At 43.2% G+C, this 12,363-nt stretch overlaps 1 protein-coding gene across 1 annotated transcript in view; it reads left to right on the top strand.

Moving 5' to 3' along the window:
• LOC142214637 (NACHT, LRR and PYD domains-containing protein 12-like) overlaps positions 1-12,363 on the top strand; it is a 114,426-nt gene that overhangs the window by 25,511 nt on the left and 76,552 nt on the right. The window contains exon 7 of the mRNA XM_075283575.1: positions 9,038-9,208. Coding sequence (XP_075139676.1) covers positions 9,038-9,208 — 171 coding nt within the window. The remainder of the gene's footprint in view (positions 1-9,037; positions 9,209-12,363) is intronic.

Below are 12,363 nucleotides of genomic sequence, written 5' to 3'. Positions count from 1 at the left end.
TAACAATATGTCGATAGGTTCTGCCTACCACTAATAAATAAATATATATACAGTATATGGGACAGGTTGTGGATGGCTTCATATGTTAGCATTAGTAACTTGAACTATATTCGCTGGGCAATGGGTAGCCAGTGAAGAGATTGGCAGAGGGGAGCAGCCGATGAAGAACAGTGGGGAGGTGTATTAAGCGAGCAGCACAGTTTAGGGTGGACTGGAAGAGGGAGAGAGTATTCACTGGGAAGCCAATGAGGGTGAGGAAGGAGCAGATTCGATCGATGTTCTTGAGTTGGAGGCGGCAGGAGGTGTTGAGGGTTTGAATGTGCAACTTGAAGGATAGGTAAGAGTCCAGGGTTATCCTAAGGCAACGGACCCATGGGTCAGAGATAATCATGGTTCCATTAACTTTGATAGATAGGTCAAGTAGAGGGGCCGTACGAGGTCGGGTGAAGATGATGAACTGATGAGGAGCAGAGAAAGAAGGCTACTGCCACTAAACACTCTGGAACTCTGGCCAACAGAGAGGTAATGTCTGGTCCAGAGAGATATATTTGAGTGTTGTCAGTATAGCAGTGGTATTGAAAACAATGACATTCTATGAGTTAGCCCAGGCCGAGGGTGTAGATGGAGAACAGCAGGGGTCCTAGGACAGAGCCTTGGCGCACACCTACAGAAATAGGGTTTTGGCGGGGAGGTGGTATGCGAGTGGGAGACGCTGAATGTGCGGTCGGTGAGGTATGAGGAGATCCAAGAAAGGGCCAAATCTGAGATACCAAGGGATGAGAGAGTTTCTAACGAGGGATGGTCAACTGTGTCAAAGGCAGAGAAGAGGTCAAGGAGGAGGAGGACAGGGTGATGACGCTTGGCTTTCACAGTTTAGAAGGTCATTAGTGACTTTGGTTAGGGCAGTTTCAATGGAGTGGCTGGGTCTGAAGTCTTTCAAGAAGCAGGTTGGAGGAGAGAATGGAGGATAGTTTAGAGTGGACGTGCTGCTCATGCAGTTTTCAGGCATATGGGAGTAGTGAGATGGCTCGATAGTTGGCCGGAGAGGATGGGTCGAGGGATGGTTTCTTAAGTATAGGTGTGACTGTGGCATGTTTGAAGGCGGAAGGGACTATATGGACTATATCACTGCAGCTAAAGAAGAGAGTGTCAGATAGTCGGAAAATTGTGTTGCCATTCCATTGACTCTGATGAAAATTTGAAAATTCATTATGTAAATTGTGATGATAATATGTGTTTTGTTTGCTTTTTCAAATTACTGTACATACTCGAGTATAAGTCGACCCGAATATAAGCCGACCCCCCCCCCCCCCCCCCTCCTAATTTTACCACAAAAAACAGGGAAAACTTATTGGCTCGAGTATAAGCCAAGGGGGGGAAAAATGCATGACATTCTTTTTGTGCTCATGTTAATCCTAGCCGGCTTCAGGCCTATATGGTAAAATCCCAGATGTCACGTGGTCTGGGGCATTATCATACAGGCCCAAAGCATTGTGGTAGCAGTAGCAGCCTGTTTCCGTACAGGCCAAAACCCTGTGCTAGCAGTAACAGGCTATTACTACTACTACAGGCTTTGGGCCTATATGGTAATATCCCAGACCACGTGACATCTGGGATTTTACCATGTAGGCCTGAAGCCAGCTAGGATTAACATCGGATCCCAGAGAGGTGAGTAAAACTGTTTATTATTTTCTCTCACCTCCCCTGGGGCTCCGATTATTATATCGTGGCTGGGGCAATGGGCCTACTCACTGCCGGCCTCCGCGGCCTATAGTATAAGGTGATGCGGGGGTCGGCAGTGAGCAGGCCCGGGGACAAACAAACATTAAGTTCTCATACTTACCGACCTCACACTGCTGCTCCCACTACCGCCACTGTTCATCTTCTCCCGCGGCTGCTTGTCTTCTCCCGTGGCTGCTCCTGTAAGACGTCATCGACACACGCCGGGTGCGGGCCTGAGCTTACGTGGCCACGTCACCCGGCGTGTGTTGTAGCCGGGACAGGGGGCCAGGACTGGAGCGGCGGCCCGCTGCAGCCGAGTCAATATGGTCAAGTCAATTACCATATTGACTCGAGTGGTAATTTCACTGGTCCGCAGTTCTAGACATCTGTGGGAGGCCGCTGAAACAGCACTGATACCGATAGGTGGTCGGTGAGGCAGCGCTGTCTCCAGGGCCGCCATAAGATGTTTCCAAGGCAGAGAAGATGCTCTGGAAACATCTTGTGGCAGTCCTGGAAGCAGCGCTGCCTCACCACTTGCCTATCGCTGCTTCAGCGGCCTCCCACAGATGTCTTTCACTGCAAACCAGTCATGTGACATTTTCAATTACCGTATTGACGCAAGTCAAAACTGTGCTGAAAAACTTGGCTTATACTCGAGTATATACGGTACTTTGAAAATGTATGAACGAACATGAATACAAATAAAACTAACAGATGATATGTCATGAAAAACAAACAAACAAAATAAGACTCCAACACATCACTAGGACTTTGTTGCACTACCTCTGGCTTTTATAACTGCTTGCAGTCTCTCAGGCATTGACTTAATGAGTGATAAACAGGACTCTTCAAAGATGGGATTTACATACAGAAAAGCTAAAAGAAAGGCATCACTAACACCTAAACAGAAAAAACAAGGTTGCAATGGGCTAAGGAAAGACAATCGTGGACTGTGGATGAAAGTCATATTCAGGGATGAATCTCAAATCTGCATTGGTCAAGGTGATGATGTTGGAACTTTAGTTTGGTCCCTTCCAATGAGATTTATACATTGACATTTTGGACACTTTTCTTATCCCATCTATCAAAAGGATGTTTGGGGAAGATGAAATCATTTTTCAAAATGATAATGCATCTTGTCATAGAGCAAAAACTGTGAAAACATTTTTTGAAGAAAGACACATAAGGTTTATGCCATGGCCTGCAAACAGTCCAGATCTCAATCCAATTGAAAATCTGTGGTGGAAGTGAAAGAAAATGGTCCATGACAAGGCTCCAACCTGCAAAGCTGATCTGGCAACCGCAATGGATAGAGCCAGATTGATGAAGAGTCCTGGTAATGTTTTTTGGCATTGGGACCTGGACAATGGTAAAAGTCTGGGTCGCAGTGCCAATAAACGTTCTGGTTATGCTCAGAGGGTATTACATTAGAATACCCCACTAGTAAGGTTCAGGTGGGAATTACATTATACATGTATGTGACTATCAGAGCGTCAAAGTATAGAATGCTCTCTGATTGACAGGAGAGGGGGTAACAAGGACTGAAGTCACTGCTACCCCCCTCCTGGGGTCACATACAGGTTAGGCACAGATAATGATGATCATTCATTATCACGATGCAGTCTGCAGGGCTCCTCTTGAAAACCACAAGGAATTGATACAGAAAGTATATCAGAAAATTGTATACACTTTTGTTATACGCAACAATAACATTTGTCTCTCAATATTGGTCTGAAATTGGCCAATCCCTTTAAGTAAGTATATTAAATTAAAAAGAAAACCTCTTTTCTGATTATGTAAAAATCAAAACAATAAAAATAAGCATTATAGGTACTGCTAAAAGTGCAAAAGTCTAAAATATTAAAATAATTCTTTGTATTCTGTGCAGTGAACACCTTAACCTCTTCATGACAGCTGACTGTATATAAACGTCGGCGCGGCTTGGGCTCTTTACCCTTTTAAAATGGGGATCGGGTCTCCCCAAGGGTCGGGAGCTCAGTGGACCCAGCACTAATAGCTGCTAGGGTCCATGGAGACATGATCAGGACCTGATAGATTCAGGTCCCGATCAGTAGCAGCCATGTCAGGGAAAGTTTGTTGGAGTAACAAACTTTCCCTGACATGAGATGCCGCCCACAGATAAATGGTCCTGCATCGGGAGCAGGTGTTAGCTATATGTTATAGCTAACACCGTGCTCTATAGTCTCCGATCGGAGCTGGTCCGATCGGGGTTTAACCCCTTCAGTTCCGTGATCAAACATGATCACGGAACTGAAGCGGTTCCGCGGCGGTATCGCACCCCCCGTGGCGAGATCGGGGGGTGCCGATATGTAAAATATGCAGCCTGGGGTCTGGCCAGTGACCCCAGACTGCCTGAGCTCCCCATTACCTGGTTGACCCTGCCGGGTACTCAGGAAGCCAAGCGATGTGTCTGCATCGCTTGGCTTCCTGTTACAGACTGGAGACGCGTACAGCCTGTATCTCCAGCCTGTAACATTGATTCAGCAGTGAAATCATTGCTGATAGAAGTGTCCTAAAAGGAACACATAAAAAAAAAGTGAAAAATAAATAGTGTTTGAAAAAAATGAATAAAGTTATAAAGCCCTCAAAATTCCCTTTTTTTTTCTATAGAAAAAGAATTACCGTATTTTTCGGACTATAAGACGCACGGAGGAATTTCAGAGGAAAATGAGGGTGCGTCTTATAGTCTGAATGTGGGTGGAGGAGTGGGTTTGCAACATGGCTGCGCTACTGCCACCGCTGGTTTTCTTCAGCGGCAGTAGCGCGGCAATCTGCAGGCCCCGGCAGCTAAGACAGTCCCCGGCATCTGCTGTAATAGACCGGCGGATGCCGGGGAGTGTCTTAGCTGCCGGGGCCTGCAGATTGCCGCGCTACTGCCACCGCTGGTTTTCTTCAGCGGCAGGAGTGTGACAATACTGCAGGCCCCGGCAGCTAAGACACTCCCCGGCATCCGCCGCTCTATTACAGCAGATGCCGGGGACTGTCTTAGCTGCCGGGGCCTGCAGATTGCCGCGCTACTGCCACTGAAGAAAACCAGCGGTGGCAGTAGCGCGGCCATGCTGCAAATCCGCTCCTCCTTCACAGGTCCCGGCAGTGAGTTAGCCCCCCACCGGCCCCATACCTTTAGTGATGCAGGCCGGCTCCTGCACGGCGAGGCCGCAGGAGCCGACCTGTTTCGATGACAGCCAGGAGCCTAATGAAGGCTCCCAGGCCTGTCATAGATATATATTACTATCGCGGCTGGTCTATGACCCTCCGCGATAGTAATGTATAGAATCTCCCATAGACGGCAATACACTTGTATTGCCGTCTATGGGACTTGCAATCAAATGATTGCAGGTTCAAGCCCCCTAGGCGGGGGATATTAAAATAGTAAAAAAAAAAAAAAAAACACATATGTGGTATAAACTGATATTGGGGCACAGCCGGACACAGAAGGGAAGAAGGGTTATTTGGTGTTTGGAGCACAGACTGTTTGGTTTTTGGATACCATGACACTTTTGCAGAGCTGAAACGCCAGTAAAGTGGAATCCCCTGATATGTGACCTTATTTTGGAAACTGCACCCCTGAAGGATTTCTCCAGGGGTACAGAGAGCATTTTTAACCCCCAAGTGTTGCTATAACTTATTATCCAAAAATGAATACGAAGCTGATTGTGAGAGGTGAAAATGACCATTTTCCAGGAATCCGTCATTTCAGTGCGTAATATGTTGTGCCCGACTTGTATCGGAGATGAACGCTCTAAAACCCGTTGTGCCCGGGATACCCGCTTAACAGTTTTTGGAGTGTCTCTGCTGACATAAGTCGGGCACAACATATCGGGCACTGAAATGTCGAATCTCTGGAAAAATTAAATTTTTAACTTCTCATTATCAGCTGCAATTTCATTTCTGAAAACTAAATAAATGCAACACTCAAGGGTTAAAAACGCTCGCTACGCAACTTGATAAATCCCATCAGTGGGGTAGTGTCCAAAATGGGGTGACATGTCTGCGGATTCCACTTTATTGGCAATTTAGGGGCTTTGCAAAAGTGGCATGACGTCCAAAAACCAAACTGTGCTCCAAAAAACAAAATTGCGCTCCTTCCCTTCTGTACCCGGCTGTGCCCAAACAGCCGTTTTTACCCACATATGACATTAAGTCCGTTATCCGGGGTACACCAGTGTCATACATGTGGGCATACACTGCTATTTGGATACACAGCAGGGCGCAGATGTGAAGGAGCGATATGTGCTTTTGGAGTGCAGATTTAGATTCTTCGTTTTTGGACACCATGTCACATTTGCAGAGACCCTAAAATTGCCCTACAAAATGGGGTCACTTATTGGGGAATGCCAGGTTACTGTCGCCTCCAGGGCTCTACAAAAACAACATGGCGCCCCGAAAGTCTCTCTAAATCTGTACCCCAAAAGCTAAGAAGCGCAGTGCTCCTTCCCTTCTGAGCCCTGCTGTGCCCAAGCAGCAGTTTACACCCACATATATAATTTTTTGCCCCTCGGGATGGCCCACTTAATAGTTTTAGGAGTGCAGGTCTCTGACAACACAAAGTGGGTGCAACGTATTGGGCACCGAAATGGCAGATTTCTTTAAAAATTTCAATTTTCATTTTGTACATTAATTTTTGGGAAGCATTTTTAGGCTCAAAATGATAATACCCCTTGACATTCTTTGATGGGTTTAGTTTTTAAAATGGGGTCACATTTTAGGGGTTTCCATTGTATTGATACTTTAGGGGCTCAGCAAATGTGACCTGGCACCTCAAAACTATTCCAGCCACATCTGCCCTCCAAAACCAAAATAGTGCTCTTTCCATTCTGAGCCCCACCATGTTCCCATACAGCAGATTATGGCCACATATGGGGCATTTCTGTGTTCATGAGAAATTGTTTTGTTGTTTTTTTCTCTTTTAACCCCTTGTGAAAATGAAAACTTTGGGGATAAAGGGACATCTTAGTAATTTTTAACCTACACATCCCAAGGTTATTAAAATCTGTGAAACGGCTATAGGGTCAAACTACTCACTATACCCCTCAATGAATACCTTAAGGGGTCTGGTTTATAAAATGGGGTCATTTATGGGGGTTTTCAATTGTTTTGGTAACTCAAATCTTGTTTGAATGTGCAATAGGCCTAAAATATCTGCAAGCAAAATTTGTGTCTTGAAATCCAGTTGGTGCTCCCATCTTTTTGGGCCCTACCGTGCATCTGTACATAGGATTAAGGCTACAAAGTGTACATTTTTGAACACAGGAGAAATTGGGTAATCTATTTTGGGGTGTTTTTCTTCATTTTTATGCGTTATGGGGGGAAAAAACTGCTTTTAAAATGACACTTTTGTGTAAAAAAAAAATGAAAATTTTTTGTTCGACACAAATTTTTTCAAAACCTATGTTGTCAAAATACTCACTATACCCTTCAATGAATACCTCAAGTGGTCTAGTTTATAAAATGGTGTCATTTATGGGGGTTTTCAATTGTTTTAGTAACTCAAATCTTGTTTGAATGTGCAATGGGCCTGAAACATTTTGAAGCAAAAATTGTGTCTTGAAATCCAGTTGGTGCTCCCATTTTTTTGGGTTCTACCGTGCGTCCGTACATAGGATTAAGGCCACAAAGTGTACATTTTTTAACACAGGAAAAATGTGGTAATCTGTTTTGGGGTGTTTTTCTTCATTTTCATGCGTTATGGGGAAAAAAACTGCCTTTAAAATGACACTTTTGTGTAAAAAATATGAACATTTTTTGTTTGACGCAAATTTTTTCAAAATCTATGGGGTCAAAATACTCACTATAACCCTCAATGAATACCTCAAGGGCTCTAGTTTCTAAAAAGGGGTTACAATTTGGAGGTTTCTACTGTTTGGGCACCTTGAGGGCTCTGCAAATGGGACATAATGCCTGATAATGATTCCAGCAAAATCTGGCCTCCAAAACCCAATTAGCGCTCTTTCCGTTCTGAGCACTGCCATGTGTCCGTATATCAGTATACCAGAACATATGGGGTATTGTTGCATTCAGTAGAAATTGTGTAGCAATATGTGGGTTGCAAGTTCTCCTTTAACCCCTTTTGAAGATGAAAAATTAGGGGCTAAAGTGACATAATATTAGAAAAAAAAATTTTTTTTTTAAATTATTGGTAAAAAAATCTGTGAAACACCCGTAGGGTCAAAGTGCTCACTATACCCCTGGATACATTCCTTGAGAGGTCTAGTTTTCAAAATGGTGTCATTTTGGGGGAGGGGGGTTTCCACTGTTCTGGCACTTCAGGGGCTCTGCAAATGCGACCTAGTGCCTGAAACAGATTCCAGCAAAATCCCAATAGCGCTCCTTCTGTTCTGGACCCTACAGTGTGCCCATACATTATTTAACATTCTCACATGGGATAGTTTCATGCTTGGGGAAAATTGCTTAATAGAATGTAGAATGCGTTTTCTCCTTTTAACCTGTTGTAAATGTGTAAATTCTAGGGCTAAATGAATATATTGATGAAAAAAATATAAATTGTAAATTTGACGTCTGTTTTGTTTTTTAATTGCTGTGAAATGCTGAAAGGGTTAAGAAGCTTCCTAAATGCAGTTATGAATTCTTCCAGGAGTGAAGTTTTTAGAATGGGGTGATTTATGGGGGTTTCTATTAGAGAGGCCTTTCAAGACCCCTTCAGAACTGAACTGGTCCCTTGAAAAATGTGTGTTGGAAATATTCTTAAAAATTTGGAAAATTACTGCTTGACTTTTAAGCCTTATAACATCTGAAAAAAATGAAAGGGCAATTAAAGTTTGATGCCAATATAAAGCAGAGATATGGTTAATTAAATTTATGAAGTAGTTTGGGCAGTATGACATTCTACATGAAAGGCATGCAATTTCAGTTTGAAAACTGCATTTTTTTTCAAAATTTTCACCAAATTTCCTATTTTTTCATAATAAAAGACAAAATATATCGACCAAAATGTACCACTGACACAAAGTACAATGTGTCACGAGAAAACAGTCTCAGAATCACCATGATAAGTTAATGCATCTCAACGTTATTACCACATAAAGTGACACATGTCAGATTTGAAAAATGAGGCCTGGTCATCTAGGTAGTTTTAGGCTCGGTCTTAAAGAGGTTAAAAAAGAAAAACAATGCCAGAATTGCTGTCTTATAATTACCGCACCTCCCCAAAAAATTGGAGTAAAAAGCTTAAAAAGGGTTTTAACTTTGTAAAAAGTTTGATAATATGTTTAATTGTATAAAAAAAAATATGTTGTGGGCACCTCACTGACATCTCATCGTCTTATTCTTACAGTTTGGCTTATAATAACCTACTAGACACTTCCTGCACCCAGTTGGCCTCTGTAATAAGGAATAACCAGTCCCTGAAGATACTTGTCCTGTCTGGAAACCGTCTGTTTGGTCTTCACTTCAGTGACTTGATGGCCGCTCTGTCCAGTCCAGACTGCAGGATAGAGGAATTACGGTGAGTATAAGAGATGTGTACAGGAGGAGACATGTGGGGACAAGTTATACATGGATTTTATTCTATTTTATGTTCCTCCGCAACATTGTTATGTCTATGAGATAAACTGCTGACTGCACCTTCATATGAGACGTCTACTGATGTCTGACTGTCTCGTCTCCTCATATCAATTCTCTCATCTACCACTATTATTATTACTATCCCACTATTGTATATGGAGTCTTATCTGAGAATGCTAGGAGAAGGGCTGTGTACTCCCTGACTGCAGAATCCATTTCAAATTCTGATTGAGACGGCCTTGCGGGAATCTGCTGGCCGTCCAGGTAAAGCGATGCTTGATTCACATTATAGTGGTGGAAGCATAGCGGATTGCGGCTATATGATCCACTAAAGGCTTCATTCTCAACAAAGCCTATTATCATGGTTTTAGGCACCTGTACCCGAAAACAGATTTTCCTGAACCTTAATTTCAAGTCTGGCAGCGTCACACACAAGAGGCATCCGCCTTGAGCAATCAATTTTACTTTTATCTTATCAGCTGTACGACAACAAAGTACCTGTGGTACCTACCGGCATTATGGGCAATCAAAGTATACCCTGCAAATTTACCACTGGTAAAGAAGCTAACAAAATCCTTTGTACATGTTTTGCCCTCAAACTCCCAGGAATTAGCACCGTACAGTGTTGTGGCATAAATGTAATTGGGTTGTGTGTCCCCGTCTACTAAATGCATTCAAAGTCATAAAATACTACAATGCAAACCGCCACATTTGTGCTCTTCCTCTCTATTGTACACAAAACGACAACAACAATCACAAAATGTTTTAAGCCTACAAAACTCTGGCCTATCTCTGGCTAACAGAACATGTCAGTCTAAACACACATTTGAGCGACAAAACACACGACAAGTGGAACATCGCGGTTGCTGGCCCAACACCCTCGCCACAATCATCTCTTTAACAAGCCCTGCAGAAATATTGGCACAAGTGGTCGTCTTTGTGGTGAAACACCGAACTACACTTCTCACAGAACTAGGCCTCACCAATAAACCCCTTCATATTTTTGATACTGTAGTAATGACCGTCATAATGCAAAATATACACCGTTCTCCCTGTGCCCTTTTTTCCTGTATCAAAATAGCGCCAATCACCCCGACTATGGTACAGTACATTAATCACAATGTCAAGGTGGGCCTCAAAAACATCTATACTGCTGAAATTGACCAGCTCATTATCAGGAATATCCAAATCAGAGTGTGTCTGTCTAGCCCTCGACAATAAAGTAGCGTCGTCTATATCACGTCATCTATCAGAGTGCATAAGCTCGCAGCAAGACGCAAATTAGACTCGTCATTATTAAAGTCATACAACCATTTCTTTTTCTGCTGTATAACCTTACTGTAAACGATGGATTTCAAACGGCATTTCACATCGCCGCGTCAGTTTCTAATGACAACAACGACAAGTTTGAGCTGCTGTGAAGAGAGAACTTCGGCGTTACTCTGGAGAGCCGCTGCAACGGCATTGAGAAACGTCTCTGCGTTAAAGGTCTCTCGCGATTGCTTTGTAGAATCAATTGTGTCTAAGGAGTGTCTGCCTTCAATCCTTAACTGAACAAAATCACCAGGTGTTGTAAGTACTGCCCCCTTGGTATTCCTTTACGAAGGGAATAGGGGTGGTGGCTTTTCCATGATAGCAAACTGTTTGTAGCAGTATCCTTTCTAAACAAATCAGTTGTGACATATCCCTGTCTGTCAATTAAGATTTTTAAATCCAAGAATGTAATTTCCTTATCACTAATGGTAGATGTAAACCTGAGATTGACGTCATTAGTGTTCAGGATTCCAATAAAGGTATTAAATTCTTGTACCGTCCCTGTCCAAAATAACAATATATCATCTATAAATCTCATCCAATTCTGGATTTTTGAAGTATAGAGTTCATTTTCCTCCGTAAAAACTAGCCGCTCCTCCCACCAGCCGAGATAAAGGTTTGCGAAACATGGCGCGACGGGACTGCCCATCGCAGTCCCGATCGACTGGTGGAAGAAGCGGCCGTTAAACATAAAGTAATTATGCTTGAGGATAAAATCTATCGAAAAGAGTGATATCTACCTCTGAGGAGAAAGTGCTTACTATGGGCCTATCCTTTGTACCAACACCGAAATTTCATGAATTTAATTGGGTTAAGGATATAATGTTGTTCACACGTAAAATAAGGTGGGCAAAGTTTATGAGTATCTCAGATAGACAGCGTTGTTTGGAACTAGGTATTCAAGAACAGGATTTACCAGATGTGGCTTTATTACATTCACTTTGGGTAGAAAGTGAAGGGGCTCCTTTATCATATACCTCTTTGAAACCAAAAAGTACTAAACAACCACCGCTGTTCGATACCCGATATATTGATACTTTTGAACAGTTGGTACTGAAGGATTTAGCTGAATTGGGGGCTCGCCCATATCATGTTAGAAACAACTTAACCAAAGAACAACTATTGGCCTTGGGAGATCTGGAAAAGGATGACACGATAGTAATCAAAGCAGCAGATAAAGGGGGAAATTTGGTTATCATGGATCGCTCCCAATATATCAAGATGTGTCATGATCTGCTGTACTTTCCAGGTGCATATCGTGTACTGGATAGAGATCCAACTGAACCTTTTTTGGCGGAACTTCGTGTCATCCTTGACAGAGCCCTTAATGATGGCCTTATTTCAGACAAAGAATGGGCCTTTATGTTACCAGAGAAACCAGTGATCCCGACTTTTTACTGTCTCCCTAAAATCCATAAAGGGGTTAATCCCCTAAAGGGGAGACCAATAGTGGCTGGCATTGACAGTATAACGACCGGAACCAGTATATACCTTGACCGCATCCTTAGACCCTTTGTTACATCATTACCGTCATATATACGTGATACCCAGGATGTCCTGCGACGATTGGAGGACATTGTTCTTCCAGCAGGTACTTTGGTGGCCAGCCTTGATGTGGAGGCGCTCTACAGCTCCATACCCCACGATTTGGGGTGTGGGGCTGTGGGGCGCTTCCTGGCTGCCAGAAGCAACTCACATGCTGAACATAATCAGTTGGTCCTTGACCTATTGGAATTTATCCTCAAGCATAATTACTTTATGTTTAACGGCCGCTTCTTCCAC

This window comes from Leptodactylus fuscus, chromosome 7 (genome assembly GCF_031893055.1).
Source record: "Leptodactylus fuscus isolate aLepFus1 chromosome 7, aLepFus1.hap2, whole genome shotgun sequence".
In the NCBI taxonomy this organism is placed as follows: domain Eukaryota; kingdom Metazoa; phylum Chordata; class Amphibia; order Anura; family Leptodactylidae; genus Leptodactylus; species Leptodactylus fuscus.
This window is presented reverse-complemented; position numbering and strand designations above follow the sequence as displayed.